This window comes from Nicotiana attenuata, unplaced genomic scaffold, assembly GCF_001879085.1.
Source record: "Nicotiana attenuata strain UT unplaced genomic scaffold, NIATTr2, whole genome shotgun sequence".
In the NCBI taxonomy this organism is placed as follows: domain Eukaryota; kingdom Viridiplantae; phylum Streptophyta; class Magnoliopsida; order Solanales; family Solanaceae; genus Nicotiana; species Nicotiana attenuata.
In genome coordinates this window covers 220,974-242,796 of record NW_017671059.1, presented here as the reverse complement: position 1 = coordinate 242,796, position 21,823 = coordinate 220,974, and the positions used below count along the sequence as shown (strand labels likewise).

The following is a 21,823-nucleotide window of genomic DNA, read 5'->3' as shown; positions in this document are numbered from 1 at the left end:
GTTGGCGACTTAAAGGTGATTTTGGACCTAGTTGGATCATTATAACAAATATATTTTCATCACGTTTGGTTGCATATTAGTGAGGGGGAGCCTTGGCGTAACTAGTAAAGTTGCTGCCATGTGGTCAGGAGGTCACGGGTTCGAGGTGTGGAAACAGCCTCTTGTAGAAATGCAAGGTAAGGCTGCATACGATAGACTCTTGTGGTTTGTTCTTTCTACGGACTTCACTCATAACGAGAACTTAATGCACTGGTTAGTACAATTTTCATAGGGATTCAAATTGCCTTATGTACCAAAAATGGAAGTAATGATAAAAAGTGGAACATATCTCCTTCCTTTTCCTGTGACCATAGTTAGAGATAGGCTTGAGATAACGACCAATTGGTTAGTGGAAACTTTGTTATCTTTCATTTTCAATAATGATATGAATCCATTATTTTATGGAAGATTGTAGGGTGTAAAACAACAGCTTTTTTCGTATACAAAACGACAGCTTGGATAGTATTCTCATATTTAGTGGTGGTGAAATGGATAGTTAACAGATTACAAAATGGATATATAAACAACGAAAATTTTAGAAATCAAGATTCAAATTCGAATCGATGAAAAAATAAATATTAAATGAATTCTTTTCATAATTTTTTTTAAATAATTTATTTATCAGGAAGCTATTCGCTAGAAGAAGACCTTCGACCTTGTGGTTATTTCATATGGTTTAGACTTATTCATGTGTTGATGGAAGATAGCAACTTTTGATAGGCAAAGTTACTCGATATTTGTGCTAGTGCGAGGTAGCAAATACATACTGAAATAGTCGAGTTGACAGCAGCTTGAGTTTTAGTGTAAGCTCTTGTGACAATATCACCTAGCCTTCTTTTTTTCTTTCTTTCTTTCTTCTTTTTTTTTTTTTTTTTGCTAATAACCTAGTCTTTGTCAATACAGCAAAAATATTGTAGCCAACTTATAGTGAACTTCTGAATTATGCCATATATCTTTCTTCTTTTGTTTCTGGTTTTGAGTTTAGCTTATATATAATGACAGTGTTAAATGTTACTTATATTGTCAAATCATGTAAAGGATAAAAATAAAAAAGTAGTAGTAGAGGGTAGAATTTTCACATAGGAGATTGAAAAACATAAATACGTGAAAAACTCAAGTGATTTAACATCTAATATATATACATAAAAAGGGAATTTATACGAACCTCTTGCGATTCCCTAGCTCCATCCTTGACAACACGTAATTGCTCATAAGAAGTGAAACTAATTACTTGAAATATGTAATTTGATTGTCTAATAACACGATTTATCTAGTTTCAAGAACTTGGAACATATTATTTGACAATGATATGGAATCTCTTGTTCAATTATAATACAGCAAAAAGGCTGAAATATTATCAGAACATATTCCTGTTGTAGTGCATAGAGCATCAGCATTCCAAATTGTTGATTCAACTTTTAATTAGATTATCATTCTTTCCATTAAAGATATTCTTATCTTAGAATATTGTTAGCCAAATTGACACAACTTGAAAATAATTCAAGATCATCCATGTTTCCCTACTTTATTAAAATATGCACTTAAAAATTAGGATAACTTGTAAAAATTAAACCTTCTTTTGACATTCTTTTTAAATGAAAATTAGTCATGCCCATTTATTAACTTTCTTGAGGGTTCAAAGCTCATTGTCATTCATAAATAAATTTTTTAGAGAATAAATTCTGTTGATTGGCTCCAAAATCTCCTAAGCGTACAAATTTATTTCTGGTAAGCAATGTCAGAGATAAAATTTTCTCTAAGGGGTGTCAAAATATAAAGAAATAAACATACGAAAAATCAAGGGGAGTCAAGATATAGTAAGTAATATATACGTTAAAAAATTTACCTAGGTACACAGTGTAATGTCACTTGACACCCTTAGGGATAAGGTAGCTCCGCCACTAATCGTAATACCTAAAGCTACCTGTATCTTGTGCTGAATTATTCACGGTAAAATTATTATTATTATTATTATTATTATTATTATTATTATTATTATTATTATTATTTTGTAAAAGTTTAAGATTACTTTATATTTTTACATATATACGTCCACTAATCTTTTAATATTGTTCACCTAAGTTAGGCAAAGACTATAATCTCTTTCTTTAGTGCTCTTTCGACCTTAAATATTAGTCTTTTTGACAATTAAATTTATTATAATATATTTAGTTACAACAACAACAAACCCAGTATGTTCTTAATAGGTACGGTCTGGGGAGAGTATTCTGTACGCAGACCTAGAGAGGCAGTTTCCAATAGATCCTCGACTTGAAAAGGGTGAGAAGAATAAGAAGGAGGAGGAGGAGGAGGAGAAGGAGGAGAAAAGCAAGAAACGAAGACAGAAGAAAATGAGGGAGATAAAGGATAAGAACTACCAAACAATACAACAGGGAATACAATACCTAAGGCGAATAAAACCACACAACGCAATAAAAATCTAAGAATATGAAGGGACATGCATGCTACTAAGACTATCGGTGAGCAACTAAGAAACTACCTACTAACCTTGTACCCTAATCCTCGACCACCACACCCTCCTATCAAGGGTTATGTCCTCAGTGAGTTGAGGCCATCTCCTGCCTAATCACCTCTCCCCAGTACTTTTTAGGCCTATCTTGACCTCTTCTCAAACTCGTCATGGACAACCTCTCATACCTCCTAACAGGAGCATAAATGCTTCTCCTGTTAATATGTCCGAACCATCTCAGCCTCGACTTCCGTATCTTGTCCTCCACGGAGGCTACTCCCACTCTGTCCTAGATAGCTTCATTCTTAATCTTATCTCTCCTGGTACACCCACACATCAATCTCAACATCCTCATCTCTACTACTTTCATCTTCTGCACGTGGGAGTTCTTGACTAGCAAACACTGAACCACATACGTCATAGTCGGTCGAATCACCACTCTATAAAATTTACCCTTAAGTCTCGGTGGCACATCCTTATCACATAAAACACCGGAAGCGAGCCTCCAATTCATCCATCCTGCTCTGATGCAATATGCGACATCTTCGTCATCTCCTTGTTACCTTGGATAATAGACCCGAGATACTTAAAACTAGCTCTTTTGGGGATAACTTGAGCATCAAGCTTTACCTATACGTTTGTTTCATGGGTCCCATTACTGAATTTACACTCCAAGTATTCTATTTTGGTTCTGCTCAACTTGAATCCTTTAGACTCCAATGTCAGTCTCCAAACCTCCAACCTCGCGTTAACTCCACTTCGCGTCTCCTTGGTCAATACCATATCATCGGCAAATAACATGCACCAAGGCACCTTCCCTTGGATCTGCCGCGACAGTACAAACATTGCCAAGGCAAATAAAAAGGGGCTGAGAGCCGATCCCTGGTGCAACCCCATTACAATAGGGAAATGCTCCGAGTCACCTCCCACAGTCCTCACCCGAGTCTTAGCAATATCATACATATCCTTTATCACCCTAATGTACGCTACCGGAACGACGCTAGCCTCCAAAAACCTCCGTAGAACCTCCACCGGCACTTTATTGTACGCTTTCTCAAGGTCAATGAACATCATATGCAAGCCCCTCTTTCTCTACCCGTATTGCTCCACTAATCTCCTTACCAGATGAATTCTTCCGTAGTCGAACGCCCCGACATGAATCCAAACCGATTCTCAAAAATAAACACGCACATCCTCACCCTGGCCTCCACCACCCTCTCCCAAACCTTCATAGTGTGACTCAACAGCTTGATACCTCTATAATTGTTGCAATTTTGGATATCACCATTTTCTTGTACAACGGAACCATCGTACTCCACCTCCATTCTTCGGGCATCTTCTTCGTCCTAAAAATAATATTAAATAGTCCAGTGAGCCACTCCAAGCCTGCTCCCGCCGCGCTCTTCCATAATTATAATATATTTAGTTAAAAATCATTTATTACTTTCTAAATCTACCCTTATTGCTTTAATAGTAGATATGAATTATTTCTTTTTGTCTCAAACTTAGTCGCTTTAGCATACTATATATATATATATATATATATATATATATATATATATATATATATATATATATATATATATATATATATAGGTTGGCTTGAACGAAGACTTTTATTAGAACATGAATTTAACAAAGAAATATTTCAAATTATTTAACGTTTTTAAAGAAACAAGAAGTCATTTTTTATTATAATTATTTTCTATTCTATCTTTGTTGCTCCAATTAGAGGATGTTAAGTACACGTTTAATAAGGAAGAGATAGAGGTAATTTAGGCAATACTCTTTTGTGATTACGACTCATAAATGTATTTTAAGGATGTTCAAATACCTTAAAAGTCCGATTATGAGGACTAAAAGTAGTACGTAAGTAAGATATTCAAGTGAGAAAAAGAGTATATTTTTATAAAATTAAAATTATTAAATACCTTAAAAGGGTGTAAGAAAATTTTATAGGACAAATAATATGAACTGGATTGTTCTATTTTGAAAAGCTAGTACTCCCGTATTTCAATTTAAATGACACACTTTTCTTTTTAATTCGTTTAGAAAAGAATAATATATTTTTATATTCGAAAATAATTTAACATTATACTCTTTTATTTTAAATATGAAACTTTTATAACCACATAAATATCATGTTATTTCATTAAACTTAAAAAGTCTTCTTTCTCCCTTAAATTTTGTGTCAAATCAAATATCACCGTCAATGACAAACATGTCAACTATTTAAAGAAAGTGACTAGTAAGGACTTCCAAGACATGTGTTTTCTTCATTGAAATACAAACATAGACACGTGTCGTGGCCAACTTCATGACTTTGGTCTTCTAGGAATTTGAGAAACTTAGTGGGACCCAAATATTATTGCCTTAAGAACACACACAAAAAAAGAAGAAAACTTTTGCATTAAAGGAAAGTCTGTTGTCTTCCTCTCATTTGCATCTTTAATTTAGGTCCATTAATAGTATGCTACTACTTTTTAATGAACAATGAAAATATTTCATTAAAGTTAACACAATTCTTTCTCCTTTAAAGTTGAAGCTTCTCTCTCTTTCATTCTATTTTCCAAGCTCATAAAATTCTTGTAAGTTGGTATTTACTATATATCTTTCCACTTGAATTTTCTTGTCAAATGAGTGAAACTTCTTTCTTTGTTTGGTCTTAATTAGATTTGAAACTTAACTTCAAATTCAACTTTCTAGGAAACCAGTTGTGACTTTGTTATATCTTCCTTAACTTTTTTCCATTAATACAAAAACATGTACATATATCATATATATGTGTGTAGTTGTTAAGGGGGTCTTGTTGTGGGTGGGTGGGGTGGGGTGGGGTGGGGGGGAGATGTACATTAAATGTATTTTAAGAAAATCTGAATTGTATCTAATATTGTGAATTTACCATTTTCAGTAGAGGGGAGTGGAAACCATTTTCTTGGTTGAGTTAGCTATTGGTATGGCAGAGAAAGAAGTTCCATATTCAGATAATGGAAAAATCCCACTCTGCATTTTCTTTAGGGAAGCAAGGTATTTTCTATGTCTTTTCCTTGTTTATATTTGTGATCATCATTTAAAGAATATGTACACACTATTAGAAGGGAACACTATTAGAAGGGAAGCCTTAGCGTAACTGGTAAAGTTGCTGCCATACGATCAAGGGGTAACGGATTCAAGCCGTGGAAACAGCCTCTTGCAGAAATACAGGGTAAGACTGCGTACAATAAACCCTTGTAGTTCGGCCCTTCCCCGGACCCTGCGCATAGTAGTAGCTTAGTGCATCGGGCTGACTTTTATTAGCCTATTTTAATACGTTTTTACATGTTGTCGCAGGTAATCTATTTTATTTTTCAGGTTACTAATTTAGTTTTTAAGGATGATTACGTGTAGTTATCTTTTAGGTTATCTGATAGTTATACTCAATTACTTCCTTGAAAATCTATTAGATCAAGTTTTGTTTTAGATTATGTATTTGTTCATTCCTTTCACATAGTGCTATATAAAAGGGCAGTCCGGTGCGATAAGCTCTCACTATGCGCGGGGTCCGAGGAAAGACCGAACCACAATGGTCTATTGTACGCAGCCTTACCCTGCATTTCTGCAAGAGGCTGTTTCTACGGCTTGAACCCGTGACCTCCTGGTCACATGGCAACAACTTTATATGCTATATCCTAATACTAGTTTAACATTCTAAGAAACTTTTGATGTTTTCGAAATGTTGAGATTTTCACAAGTTACTAGTAGTAATATAATTCTCTTTTATTAATTGTGTGGCATGAGCAGATCAGTATTTAAATTGGATGAGCTAGGCCAAGAAATTGCAAGAATAGCCATTCCTGCTGCACTAGCTTTAACAGCAGATCCAATTGCATCTCTTGTTGATACAGCATTCATTGGCCAAATAGGTATTATCATGTAAAATTCATTAGACTTACCATTTCACAGAAACAGATTATAACCATCAAAATCTACTGATATAGGTCCCGTTGAGCTTGCTGCTGTGGGAGTTTCGATTGCTGTTTTTAATCAAGCGTCGAGGATTGCAATATTCCCACTTGTTAGTGTCACTACATCTATGGTTGCTGAGGAGGATACCATCACAAAAGTAAGCCCCGAACCACGAGACACTGAAAGCCAGGATCTACAATCACGAGAAGCCGAAGGATTGGATACGGAGTTCCAATCAAACAGCGAAAACAAAGAGCTCATACCTCAAAGTAGTAAGTAGGAAATCCATGTTCAACATGTTTTATTTTGTCACACTATGTAGAAAAGTTTACATGTAAGTTCCTTCCGCTTCGTGATAATGATATTCACTTCCATTTTATCAATTTATTTTGTAGGGAGTATGTACAAGTCCGAAACAATAGCTACCACCTTTGAAGTTTTGAAGCGAAAGCCAGAAAAGAGGCACATTCCATCTGCATCGTCTGCATTGATCATCGGTGCCATCCTCGGCCTCATCCAAGCAGCTTTTTTAATTTCCGGAGCAAAGCCTATATTAAACTTCATGGGAGTCAAATCTGTGAGTAAAGTTCTTAATAAATTAGCAAAAGACACAAAATTCTCTCAAATGATATGCAATTTTTTCAACCACCTTCAAGTCTTATGTCTATTTTCTCTTTTTATTTTCTTGGGCCGAGGAAGGGATCATACAGTTGGCCAGTGTTTACTGCCAGTAATCAAGACTTAAATTTGAACGATTCTATCTTTAAGGTTCTTAGCTCTAAATTCATCTTGAAATAGGATCTTTACATAAATAGCCGGCCGGATTCACTGTTTAGTTTTCCTAGCCAGTATACACATATTTTATGTACGGTTATACACATATTTTACATCCACCAAACTATTTTTAGTTTTAAGCGGTTGAGTGAGCAGCTATTTATTAATTCTTCTATTGAAATTACATATTCAACATTTACTACTATATATTTTCGATCTTTCACATATATCTATCCGTGTCAAAAATACTAGGATTAGTTGAACCTGTTGAATATATGCTCCATCCGCCTCTGTTTACTCCTCTCATATTATAGGGATCACCTATGTTAAAACCTGCCCAAGAGTACCTGAAATTGAGGTCACTTGGTGCACCGGCAGTTCTTCTCTCATTGGCGATGCAAGGAGTTTTTCGAGGATTTAAAGATACAAAAACTCCACTTTTTGCAACTGGTGAGCAACTAAGAAATTGAATCAAGCTTCCAGAGATAGATGAAGTTCAAAATTCAGTTAACAAAGATTTACTTCTGTTTGAAACTTAGTCCGTAAAATCTAACTTAGTTTCTGTGTTATCATCAGTGGCTGGAGATTTGACAAATATAATTTTGGACCCTATATTCATCTTTGTATTCAATATGGGCGTCAGAGGTGCTGCGATTGCTCATGTAATTTCACAGTGAGTAGATTATCATGTCTCCCAAAAGACAAAAATTGTGAGAGAACAGTTCTCAAATATATCATTGCTTTATAGAAAAGTATTTTGGTATATGTTAAGATGTAGATTCTTACGTATATGACTTCGTCGTGCAGGTACCTAATTTCAGTAATACTTTTTTGGAGATTGATGGAACAAGTTGATCTTTTACCTCCTAGTCTAAAGTATCTGCAATTTGCTCGATTTCTTACAAATGGTGAGCTTCTCTCTGATGTTGTTAATGTTTACTACAGATAGATATACAACAAAAAATGTTGTAATGAGGCTTAAGAAATTCTTAAGTTAGAATATTATAGTTTCGGGATAAGTAGGCCGTTTCCCTTTTATCAGGCTTATTTGTTTTCTGATTACTTTTTACAATGATTTTACAGTTATCTGAACTTTGAAATCATACTGAATATCTTGTAAATGTTAAGCTATATGCTGAAGTTTTTGGTTCATAAAAAATAGTGATTTCAGTTTGCAGAATCTTTTTCAACAAGAAATTTGAGCTATTTCCATGTTGCATGAACTACACATTCGGTCTGTCTCATCTTGCATTTGTGGTCCTATGTAATAGCATCTTGTTTCTTTGGCATTTGCGATAGGAAGTTGAATGGAGATAGTAGACAGAAAGCTTCTACAGTAGCAAATTATTGGCAAATGCATTGTTTTTATGTTGTTTTAATCACTGTTAGTATTTGTTTTCTGATGAATGTTAAACACAAATCATCGAAGAACACATGATCTATGCGAAACAAACATGAACTTAATCTGAGATATCATAGTTTTGAACTTTCTACTTTGTTTTTCTCTTTTAGATGTTGAAATGCTTTTATTCACCAGATTTTGTTCTGTTTTTAGATCTTCTAATAAAAGATGGTTTCTAATGTTTCATTATAAAGATGAATTAGTTCACTAAGTGTATTTTTTTCTTCATTTCATTCTCTTTTTTTTTGGGAATTTCAGGATTTCTATTGTTAATGAGGGTGATAGCAGTTACGTTCTGCGTAACATTAGCTGCATCATTGGCCGCAAGGTTAGGACCAACGGAAATGGCTGCATTTCAGGTCTGCTTGCAGGTTTGGTTGGCTACATCTCTTTTAGCTGATGGGTTGGCTGTTGCCGGTCAGGTGATATAGATCTTCCTTTCATTTGCTAAAAGCCAGTTTCTACCAACTGTCTCGAATAATAAAACAGCCAGATGCTACGAAAAGATCTATTCCAAATGCTTAAGTAATAAAGTGGAAGAATGTCTATCCTAAAATGTTTCTATACCGTATTGTCCTTTAATTCCTGCTGTACTGAAGAAAGATCGCAATTATTCCCTCTCAAAATAACCTGTCACTATGTGCACACCTATAGTTGTTGCAACATCAACAAGGTTTTCGCTACTAGAGTGTCATTTCTCGAAGCGAGTTAGCACCTTACATTGTTGTTCCGCTATAACGCAGCAAATTATTCACTTTCGAAGCCCAAATGTGAATCAGTAATTAGTACCACTAGCTTCAAACATAGATTTCTAATATTAATCTTTTCTGCAGAAACAATGTATTATACAGATGAATAAGGATTATCTGAGAGATATTTCTTAATTCGTGCATCTCTGATGCAGTCTGTAAAAAAAATGTCAGCCCAGTGCACTAAGCTCCCGCTATGCACGGGGTCCATGGAAGGGCCGGACCATAAGGGTCTATTGTATGCCGCCTTACCTTGCATTTCTGCAAGAGGCTTTTTCCACGGCTCGAACCGTGATCTCCTGGTTACATGGCAGCCACTTTATTAATTACGCCAAGACTCAAATGACACAGTTTGTAGCGATAACTAAAATTTTAATCTTCTAGCCTGAAAAAGCATCAGCATTACGAAAATGTAAACAAAATTCGGAATTTTGACCTTTCTTTATCATATCAGGCGATACTAGCAAGTGCGTTTGCTCAGAAGGACTTCAGTAGAGCTACTGCTACAGCATCAAGAGTATTACAGGTAATTAGGTTGTTCCGTAGTAGATCTGAACATATCCTTGATTTCAGTAATGTAACTATTTTTGACCTTAGAATTCTTGAAAATTGCAGTTGGGATTAGTTTTAGGATTGGTGCTAGCTCTCATCCTTGGAGTTGGTTTACACTTTGGAGTTAGATTATTTACAAATGACAGCAATGTCATCCACCTAATTGGCATTGGCATACCGGTATTCGCCATATCCTAATATGCTTGTCAATACACTTTAACTACCTTTTCAGATAAGCTATGTATTTGGAACTCACAACTTACTTATTTCAGTTTGTCGCAACAACTCAACCAATCAATGCCCTGGCCTTTGTCTTTGACGGTGTAAACTTTGGCGCATCTGACTTTGCATATTCTGCTTACTCGATGGTAATTAGCTCACATGACATTCCTTTTTTCTGCTATCGACAACACAAAGCAAACACGTTATCCTCAAGTGGTGCAAAAGTCTTTAACAAAGAAAAATCACTATAAATCTTTAACTATATTATGGTAAAGATCGCAGTTTTGGAATGAAGAGGAGTCTTGGCGTAACTGGTAAAGTTGCTGCCATGTGACGGTCATGGGTTTGAGCCATGGAGACAGCCTCTTGCAGAAATGCAGGATAAGGCTGCGTACAATAGAACTTTATTGACCGGCCCTTCCCCGGACCCCACGCGTAGCGGGAGCTTAGTGCACCAGGCTGCCCCTTTATCGCAGTTTATTGCTTACATCAAAATCCACCCTCTCCCTTCCCTCAAGACCTCCAAAATCCTAATGCAAGTGGAAAAACATCCTTATGAACAGAGATATCTTCCTTGATTATGATCCGAAGACAATGTCAGTATATATATTTTCCTTTTTCATTAATTAGTAAATATTTACAAAAGAGAATGCTATTTATGTTCAGGTTACAGTGGCTATATTCAGCATTGTATTCTTGTTTGTTCTTTCATCAAGTTATAAATTCGTCGGAATTTGGGTCGCTTTGACCGTCTATATGAGCCTAAGAGCTTTTGCAGGTTTCTGGAGGTATGGTTAATTGCTAATGTACTCTAAATAAAGTACATTTGAGTAAAGCACTTAAAAGCATAAGCAAATAATCTGTTTGTTTTCTACTTCACATTTACAGGATAGGAACTGGAACAGGTCCCTGGAAATTCCTCAAGAGCTAAAGTCTTTTTCCTACATAGCATATTGTACATAACCGAAGCAACTGCACTTCTGCCTTAAAGTAATCAGTGTTTTTGATGATTTGCCTGCAGTAATATCCATGACTACTTCATTCATGGTCTCACAATGTGATGACTCAAAAGGTCATCTTATGATTTAAAACTAAATTCTGTGTTCCAAAGCTTTAAAAATCTCATCTTTACCCTTCTCGATTTGCATGCGCAGTCCGGGCGTGTTTCCGGAAAGTTTTTATGTTAAAAGTTAATGAAAATAATAATTTTTGCTTAAAAAGTTGATTTTAGTTGACTTCGATCAATATTTTTGGTAAACGGATCCGGACTCGTGTTTTGACAGTCCCGATGGGTCCGTAATAAAATATGGGACATGGGCGTATGCCCGGAATCGAATTCCTAGGTCCCTAGCTCAAGATATAAATTTTTGTTGAAAATTGAAAAGCTGAAAATCTAATGGTTTTAAGAATGTGGTGAATATTTGATCTTGTTGGTATCGGGTCCGTATCTTGGTTCCGGAGCGCTGTACAGGTTCATTATGATATTTAAGACTTGTCTGTGAAATTTGGTGAGTAACAGAGTTGGTTTGATGTGATTCGGACGTCCGGTTGTGAAGTTAGAAGTTTTAAATTTTCTTAAAAATTTTCATTTGATTTGGTGCTAAATTCGTAGTTCTAGATGTTATTTTGGCGATTTGATCGCGCGAGCAAGTTCATATGATGTTTTAAGACTTGTGTGTATGTTTGGTTTGGAGCCCCGAGGGCTCGGGTGAGTTTCGGATGGGCTACGGAGTGATTTGAACCTTAGAAAGATTGTTGGTGTTCTTCAGCTGTGTTGCAGGCCTCAAACCTCGCAAATGCGAGGTCAAGCTTAGCATTTGCGACTACTGTTGAGGTCGCATTTGTGAGCTTCGCATCGCAAAGGCGAAGAGAAGCTGGGCCAGCATATGTTCCCAAATGCGAACAATACTTCGCATTTGCGATGGGATAGGGGGAAGGTAGACTTTGCAATTGCGAAGACTAGATCGCAATTGCGATCATTTCAGTCGCATTTGCGAACAACTGTTCGCAATTGCGAAGGCAACAGAAATGTGGGGAGTCCGCGTTTGCGATACTTTCCTCGCATTTGCGAGCTTCGCAATTGTGAAGCTCAGGTCGCAAATGCGACATCTGCAGCTGTGTAAAAGGGGACTTAGACGGGATTTTTCATTCATTCTCCAATTTTTCAAAACCTAAAACACAAGAGGGGATTTTTCAAAGACTTTTTTTTCCCCAAATCATAAGTAAGTGATTTTTAACTAGTTTCTTTCAATCTTTCGCTTATTTTTACAAGATTTTAACCTAGAATCTAAGGTTTTCATGGTAGAATTGGGATTTTTTGGGTAGAAGCTAGGGATTTCGAAATTTGGGGATTTAGACCTCAAATTGAGGTCGGATTCCAAAACCAATTGTATATCCGGGCTCGGGGGTGAATGGGTAAACGAGTTTTGCTCCGAATTTCGGGTTTGGACCAAGTTGGCCGGGTGTTGACTTTTGTTGACTTTTTCAAAATGGCCTAAATTGAATTCTTATCGATCGTGGGTGATTCCTAATGCTTATTTTGAAATGTTTGGTTGGTAATTTGCTAGATATTGTTGGTTCAGAGGCATGTTTGAAAGGCAAAGCTGTGATTGAGATTTGAGTGGCCTTTGGAGCGAGGTAAGTGTTGTGTCTAACCTTGACTTGAGGGAATTAGGAACCCTCAGACTATGTATTATGTGAATTCCATGTGAGCAACGTATATGCAAGGTGACGAGTGCTTATACGCCGCCGAATTATCTGTTTTTCCCTGATTTTCTGCTTTACTTTAACTGTTTCTTTCCATGTTTTATTTGTTACACATGCTCTAAATGCTGTCCATGCTCATCCGCTACATGCTAGTCAATATCTTCTTCTGTTAATCATGCTAGCTTCTTTCATAGTTTCCCTTAATCCCTGCTATTTATTTAATTTGGCTTGTTTGTACTTTCTAACTGTAAATTGTTGGTTTGGTCTCGTTTTGTAGTGTTATTTTTGTGTAGACTCTATGTTGAACGAGGTTTCTTTTCTTGGTTCAGTTTGGTATTTATTTATCGTAAAGGCCTTGTGATTTCGATTGCTGAATTAACTGTGTACATTTATTATTTATATTATTTATTGATATTGATATGGAGGAATAAGGGAGAATATATATATATATATATACGGTGGGATCGGGTTGCACGCCGCAATAAGTGAAACAAGGGTGTATTGATATGGTGAAATAAGGGGGAATATGTATTATACGGTGGGATCGGGCTGCACGTCGCAACATATATATATATATATATATATATATTGTTACGGAGAAATAAGGGAGGATTATGTGTTGTCTGGTGGGATCAGATTGCACGCTGCAACAACTTATATATTTACATTTCTTGAGCTGCATTGTTTCTTTATTTTTTCGGTACTCCTATTTGAGCTGTCAAAGGTTGGTAAATCTGGACAATACTGGTTTATTTCGAGGTCGTGGTTATCATTTCCTATTGGCTGTTAATTTTTGTACTTTATTTCAATTATTCTGTCATTATTATATGATGCGTACAGGTTTTAGTGTAGGTGACTCCCCTTATCCTCGTCACAACTTCGTCGAGGTTAGGCTCGGCACTTACCAGTACTTGAGGTCGGTTGTACTGATACTGCACTCTGCACACTGTGCATATTTTGGGGACGGTCCCAGCGACGGATATTAGAGAGCCCGGATCGGACAGCTTACGTAGACTTGAGGTACAGTTGCTCAGCATTCGTAGCTCCTGAACTCCCCTTCTTGTTCTTACTTAGCTATGTATCTTCTTTTCGAACAACTTTATGTTATTTCAGACCTTTGTATGTAGTATTCTAGTAGCTCGTGCACTTGTGACACCAGATTCAGGGATTGTTATAGACGTTTGGCAGTTTTATCTTCCGCATCGTTATTTCAGTTATTCCAATTGCCTTTTGTTATCACTTAAGCTGTTAAAAGAATTATGTTGTTCTAACGTTGGCTTTAGCAAGTGAAATGTTAGGCGCAACCACGATCCCGACGGTGGGAATTCCGGATCGTGACAAGTTGGTATCAGAGCACTAGGTTACATAGGTCTCACGAGTCACTAGTAAACTTCGTAGAGTCTGGTGGATCAGTACGGAGACGTCTGTACTTATCTTCCGGAGGCTACAGAGTTAGGAGCAGTTTCACTTCTATTCTTCTCTGTGGTGCGATTTTATTCTATCCTAGCTGATTGAACTTTTCTATTCCATTCTCTCGAGGATGGCAAGGACGCGTACCACATCTTCAGCCCCGAACTCGAGCAGCAGCACCAGCGGTGGAGCCTCAGGTAGAGTTTTATGAGGAGGTTCCAGCCCAAACTGTGCCTGTCGGGCCAGCTCAGGTTTCGGAGGGTTTCATCGCCACCCAGTGCTTCAGGATGCTTTGGTCCGTCTAATGGGCCTTATCGAGAGCGTTGCTCAGACCGGCGTGCCGTCTCTCAGGCTGGGGGAGGAATCCAGACTCCCGCTGTTCACACTCCGGAGTAGATGGTTCCCCAGTTTCAGACTCCAGCAGCCCAGCCAGTTGGGGTAGTTTCACCGGGTGTTGCAGCACAGACCGGTGATGGATCAGCTATGTCTTTTGAGACTTTGTGGAGATTGGATAGGTTTACCAAGCTTTTCCTAGTTCATTTCAGCGGTGCATCTTCAGAGGATCCCAGGACTATTTGGACAGCTGCCATGAGGTTATTCGGAACATGGGGATAGTAGAGACTAATGGGGTCGACTTTGCTGTATTTCATTTGTCAGGTTCCGCCAAGAGATGGTGGATGGATTATATGTCGACCAGACCGGCGGGATTGCCTGCTCTTACTTGGGACCAGTTCTCCCATTTGTTTCTTGTGAAGTTCCTTCCTATCACTCAGAGGGAGAGCTACTGAGGCAGTTCGAGCGTCTTCAGCAGGGCTCTATGACCTGAGTATGAGACCCGATTTGTGGATTTATCCCGTCATGCTATTCTTCTGCTTCCTACAGAGAGAGAGAGAGAGAGAGAGAGAGAGAGAGAGAGAGAGAGAGAGAGAGAGAGAGAGAGAGAGTGAGAGTGAGAGTGAGGAGGTTTATTGAGGGACTTGCTCAATCTATCAGATTGCAGATGGCTAAGGAGACAGGGAGTGAGATTTCCTTTCAGGCGGCTGCTAATGTCGCCAGGCGTATCGAGGATGTTCTTTCGTTGGGAAGGAGTCAGGGGTCTGACAAGAGACCTCGTCATTCAGGTGGTTTCAGTGGTGCCTCATCTACAGGCAGGGGTACTTTCGGTAGAGGTCATCCTCCCAGGCCATATCATTCACCGCTTCAGGTGTCCTATAGTGCTTCAGGGGGTTGTGGTCATTATGTGCCTCATTCTGGACAGCCCGCCTACAGTGCACCGCTAGCTCCTATCAGTGCACCTCCTATCCAGAGTTATTATCGTGGTCATCCGGCCCGTTCAGGTCAGTCTCAGTTTCAGCAGCCACAGTACCAGGATGGATGTTTTGAGTGTGGTGATTATGGGAATATTAGGAGGACTTGTTCGAGATTATTGGGCGGCATGTCACAGTAGGGTTCTCGTGCCATGATTCTGGCACCGGTTGCACCACCGCCCGCTCAGCCCGCTAGAGGTGGAGGTCCGGCCTCTAGAGGTGGAGGTCAAGCCGTTAGAGGTGGAGGTCAGGCCGCTAGAGGTGGAGGCCAGCCAGTAGGAGGCCGTCCTAGAGATATGATTCAGAGTGGTGGGGCCCAGCCCTGATGCTATGCCTTTCTAGCCAGGCCTGAGGCTGAGTCATCCGATGCTGTTATCACAGGTACTGTTTCAGTTTGCAGTAGAGATGCTTCAGTTCTATTTGATCTAGGATCTATTTATTCATATGTATCGTCCTATTTTGCTTCGTATCTGGTTGTGCCTCGTGATTCTTTGAGTTCTCCTGTGTATGTGTCCATGCCCGTGGGAGATTCTATTGTTGTAGATCGTGTCTATCGTTCATGTGGTTGTAATTGGAGGCCTTGAGACTAGTGTAGATCTTTTTCTTCTCGATATGGTTGATTTTGATGTCATATTGGGTATGGATTGACTGTCACCTTATCATTCTATATTTGATTGTCACGCCAAGATGGTGACCTTAGCCATGCCGGGGTTTCCTCGACTAGAGTGGAGAGGGACTCCTGGCCATTGTACCAGCAGAGTTATTTCGTATGTGAAGGCTCGGCATATGGCCGAGAAGGGTTGTCTAGCTTATTTGGCATATGTTCCTGATTCCAGTGCAGAGGTTCCTTCTATGGATTAAGTACCAGTTGTTCGTGAGTTTCCAGAGGTGTTTCCTGCAGACCTGCCGGGGATGCCACCCGACACGAATATTGACTTCTGTATTGATTTGGCTCGGGGAACTCAGCCCATTTCTATTCCGCCATACCGTATGGCCCCGACAGAGTTGAAAGAATTGAAGGACACCACTAAAAAAATCAGGTTTTAGCGACGGACAAATTTTGTATCTAAATAGAAAAATACGTCGCTAATCTCATTTAGCAACGAATTAGCAACGGATTATCAAGAAATTCTTCTAGCTACGATTATTTTAGCGACAGATTAGCGACGATGTTCGTAGCTAATTTTAGTTTTTTTGTAGTGGGAGCAGTTGCAAGATTTGCCTGACAAGGGCTTTATTAGACCTAGTGTCTCTCCCTGGGGTGCGCCTGTGTTGTTTGTGAAGAAGAAGGATGGATCGATGAGCATGTGCATAGATTATCGGCAGTTGAACAAAGTCACCATCAAGAACAAGTATCCATTGCCGGGGATTGATGACTTATTTGATCAGCTTCAGGGTGCCAAAGTGTTTTCGAAGATTGATTTGAGATCTGGCTACCATCAGTTGAGGATTAGGGCATCCGATGTCCCTAAGACAACTTTTCTTACTCGGTATGGGCATTATGAGTTTCTAGTGATATCAATTGGGCTAAGAAATGCCCCAGCAGCATTTATGGATTTGATGAACCGGGTGTTCAAGCCCTATCTGGATTCCTTTGTGATTGTGTTTATTGATGATATCTTGATCTAATCCCGCAGTCGAGAGGAGCGTGAGCAGCATCTTCGGATTGTTCTTCAGACTCTAAGAGACAGCTAGTTATATGCTAAGTTTTCGAAATGCGAGTTTTGGTTGAGTTCAATTGCTTTCTTGGGTCACGTTGTATCAACAGAGGGTATTCAGGTGGATCCGAAGAAAGATTGAGGCAGTGAAGAACTGGCCCAGGCTCACATCAGCTACAGAGATCCGGATTTTCTTGGAATTGGCGGGCTGTTATCGTTGGTTTGTGGAGGGGTTTTCATCTATAGCAGCCCCGAACTAGGTTGACCTAGAAGGGTGCCCCGTTCAGATGGTCAGACGAGTGTGAGGCGAGCTTTTCAGAAGCTCAAGATTGCTTTGTCTACGGCGCCAGTGTTAGTGTTGCCCATAGGTTCAGGATCTTACACGGTATATTGTGATGTATCTCGTATTGGACTTGGTGCAGTATTGATGCAGGGTGGCAAGGTTATTGCATATGCTTCGCAGCAGCTGAAGGTTCACGAGAAGAATTATCCAGTTCATGACTTAGAGTTGGCAGCCATTGTTCATGCGCTGAAGATTTGGAGGCACTATCTTTATGGCGTGTCATGTGAGCTGTTCACGAATCATCGAAGTTTGTAGTATTTGTTCAAGCAAAAGGAACTTAATTTGAGGCAGAGAAGGTGGTTAGAGCTATTGAAAGACTATGATATCACCATTTTGTATCATCCCGGGAAGGCCAATGTGGTGGCCGATGCTTTGAGTAAGAAATCAGCCAGTATGGGCAGCCTTGCGTTCATTCCAGTCGGTGAGAGACCGCTTGTATTAGATTTTCAGGCTTTGGCCAATCAGTTCGTGAGGTTGGATGTTTCTGAGCCCAGTCGTGTTCTAGCTTGTACCGTCGCTCGGTCTTCATTGTTTGAGCGCATCAGGGAGTGGCAGTATGATGACCCTCATTTTCTTGTCCTTAGGGATATAGTGCGGCAGGGAGATGCCAATCAGGTTACGGTGGGAGATGATGGAGTTTTGAGGATGCAGTGTTGTGTTTGTGTGCCTAATGTGGATGAACTTCGTGAGTTGATTCTAGAGGAGGCCCAAAGTTCCCGCCATTCTATTCATCCGGGCGCCGCCAAGATGTATCAGGATTTGCGGCAGCATTATTAGTGGAGGAGGATGAAGAAGGACATAGTTGCATATGTAGCTCAGTGTCTAAATTCTCAGCAAGTAAAGTACGAGCATCAGGGACCAGGTGGTTTGCTTCAGAAGATAGAGATTCCAGAATGAAAATGGGAGTGTATCACTATGGATTTTGTTATTGGACTCCCACGGACTCAGAGTAAGTTTGATGCAGTTTAGGTCATTGTGGACAGGCTGACCAAGTCAGCGCATTTCATCCCTTTGGCAATTTTGCTATTTTTCATAGAGGTTGGCAGAGATTTATATCCGTGGGATCGTTCGTCTTCACGGTGTGCCCTTGTCTATCATTTCTGATCGAGGTACGCAATTCACCTTGCATTTCTGGAGGGCAGTGCAGCGTGTTGGGCACGCAGGTTGAGTTGAGCACAATATTTCATCCCCACACGGACGGACAGTCCGAGCGCACTATTCAAATCTTAGAGGATATGCTCAGCGCTTGTGTTATTGACTTCGGATGCTCTTGGAATCAGTTCTTGCCACTTGCGGAGTTTGCCTACAACAACAGTTATCAGTTGAGCATCCAGATGGCTCCCTATAAGGCATTATATGGTAGACGGTGCCGATCGCCGGTCGGATGGTTTGAGCCGGGAGAGGCTCGGTTATTGGGTACAGATTTAGTACAGGATGCCTTGGATAAGGTCTAGATCATTCAGGATAGACTTCGTGCAGCTCAGTCCAGGTAGAAGAGTTATGCCGACCGTAAGGGCCGTGATGTTGCATTCATGGTCAGAGAGAGAGTATTGCTCCGTGTGTCACCCATGAAGGGTGTAATGAGATTTGGAAATAAGGGCAAGTTGAGCCCTAGGTACATCGGGCCTTTTGAGATTCTTCAGCGAGTGGGTGAGGAGGCTTACAAGCTCGCATTGCCACCCAGTTTATCAGCAGTTCATCCGTATTCCACGTGTCCATGCTCCGGAAGTATCAGGGTGATCCATCCCACGTGTTAGATTTCAGCTCTGTCTAGTTGGACAAAGATTTGACTTATGAGAAAGAGTCGGTAGCTATTCTAGACCGGCAGGTTCGTCAGTTGAGGTCGAAGAGTTATCCTTCAATTCGAGTGCAGCGGAGAGGTCAGCCCGTTGAGGCAGCTACTTGGGAGTCCGAGTCCTACAAGCGGGGTAGATATCCCCACCTTTTTTCCCCCAGCTCAAGTACTTTTCTATGTCCGTTCGAGGACGAACAGTTGTTTTAGAGATGGAGAATGTGATGACCCAAAAGGTCATCTTATGATTTAAAATTAAATTTTGTGTTTTGAAGCCTTAAAAATCTCATTTTTACCCTTCCCGATTTGCGTGCGCAATCGGGGCGTATTTCCTGAAAGATTTTTGTTAAAAGATGATGAAAATAATAATTTTTGCCTAAAAAGTTGATTTTAGTTGACTTCGGTCAATTTTTTTTGTAAATGGATCCGGACTTGTGTTTTGACAGTCCCGGTGGGTCCGTAATAAAATATGGGACTTGGACGTATGCCCGGAATCGAATTCCGAGGTCCCTAGCTCAAGATATGAATTTTTGTTGAAAATTGAAAAGCTGAAAATCTATGGTTTTAAGAATTTGGTTAATATTTGATCTTGTTAGTATCGGGTTCATATCTTGGTTCTGGAGCCCGGTTAAGGCTGTATGGTGGGCCGGTCTGGGACCGGGCCCGGACCGGGCCCGCGGTCTTAACGGGCTAAACGATCCCGGCGGGCCGGTCCTGGTGGGCCGGTCCCTGATGGTGTAGAAAGCCCGTGGCGGGCTGGTCTCTTGCGTGAGGCCCACGAGACCGGGACCGCTAAGCCCGGGACCGGCAGGCGGTCCTGGGCCGGTTCAACCGGGCCTAACGGTTCCAACGGCTCTTTTCTAAAAAAAAACTTTTTTTTTTTTTAAAAAAGACCAAACGGTCAGATTTTAAAATCTAGCCGTTGGCCTTTAATTTTCAACCGTTTTGGAACTTTAAAAAATTAGCCATTTGGCCCCCAAACTTTATTTTAACCCCAAACTTTATATAATTACACTTTTTTCCAATTCTCAACTATAATACCCCCTCATTCTTTCATTTTTACTCCACCAATTTCATCAATTATCTCAATCTCTCTCAATCTCTCTCAATCTATATCAATTTCTCTTGTATAATTGCTTATTTTATTATTGCAATTCGTGAAAAATTGTGAAGTTGGTGAATTGAAGTATTCAGTACTTCAAGTCTTCAACGATTTTCAATTTTCAAGAAGTTGTTCGGCAATTCGGTAAACTCGTTCCAACTCTTAAGTTTTAAGAATATATTTTTGTGTGTTTAGTTTGCATAATTGTATTAATATGGCATTTTGCTCATGAAAAAGAATGTTGTGTAAGGTGTGAAATACTAAAATAGGTCTAGTTCACAATCATCTAAAAGCTGCGGGCCTATAAAAGCATCTTAAATTCTTGGACGGAGTTAAAGGGGTTCTCAAGGTGATAATTTTGATGAGACTTCACATCTAAATGAGCTCAAGTTTATTTGTCGCAGGGAACTTGAAAAGGAGAATCCAGACGGGCACCTTGGATCTTTTGGAATGGTGGAAAGCAAGGGAAAGTTATTTTCCGGTTCTTGCAAGGATGGCCGGATATTTATCTATTCAAAGCTTCACAGTGCATCAGAAGCGCTTTCATGTCAAGCAAGACTTAAATAAGGTGAATCATAGAGCCATCTATGAGGGAGAGTTGAAAAATCAGTACTATTCAGAGATTTGGATCCGCTCGGAAAGAAGAAACTTTGGACTTGCAGAATCACAACCGGAGATAGACGAAGCTTATGAAGAAAATGATAGCGGAACTATTGCGGAGGATGCTGCTTCGCCAAGGAAGCGGTGATGCAAGCTTCTTTCCGCCACCACCGAACGGAACTCCTCCGAGTACCTTGAAGGATTTATGAGATTTGGTTAGATGAGTACAATTAGGTTATGGTGTAATTGTACTTGGCATATCTTCTTTTAGTTTTTTTTCCTTTTAATGGGTGGTATTATAGTACCCTTGTTTGTCTCAATTCATTGGAGGGAAGAAGACTATAAAAGATATGCCATTTTTTGGTAATAAAATTATAAGACACATGCCCTAGAATATCTCTTGTGCAATATTTTTTTGTCTTTAACTATCGTTCAATTATTTATAAAGCTTATAATATATATACATAACATAAATATATACTACAAGAAAATATATAAGCTATAATATATATACATAACATATCAATATATACTACAGAGAAAATATATAAGGGAATATATATACATACATACAATATTACTACAAGAAAATATATAAGGGAATATATATACATAACATACTATATATACTACAAGAAAATATATAAAAGGGAATATATATACATAACATACTATATATAGTATAGGCTATACTAGTATACTATATATATTTATATTTACCATGAGAAGTAGTACTATATATAATACTAACA

At 39.2% G+C, this 21,823-nt stretch overlaps 1 protein-coding gene across 1 annotated transcript; it reads left to right on the top strand.

The window, feature by feature from the left end:
- The first annotated feature begins 4,935 nt into the window (after positions 1–4,935).
- On the top strand, positions 4,936–11,295 carry LOC109205597 (protein DETOXIFICATION 42-like). Its single transcript, XM_019368313.1, has 14 exons — positions 4,936–5,097; positions 5,421–5,536; positions 6,290–6,411; positions 6,487–6,726; positions 6,850–7,031; positions 7,543–7,678; positions 7,805–7,901; positions 8,036–8,136; positions 8,889–9,052; positions 9,834–9,905; positions 9,995–10,111; positions 10,204–10,299; positions 10,820–10,941; positions 11,042–11,295. Exons 2-14 carry the CDS (start codon positions 5,466–5,468, stop codon positions 11,082–11,084), a joined length of 1,563 nt encoding a protein of 520 aa, XP_019223858.1. The 5' UTR covers positions 4,936–5,097; positions 5,421–5,465; the 3' UTR covers positions 11,085–11,295.
- Positions 11,296–21,823: the final 10,528 nt, after the last annotated feature.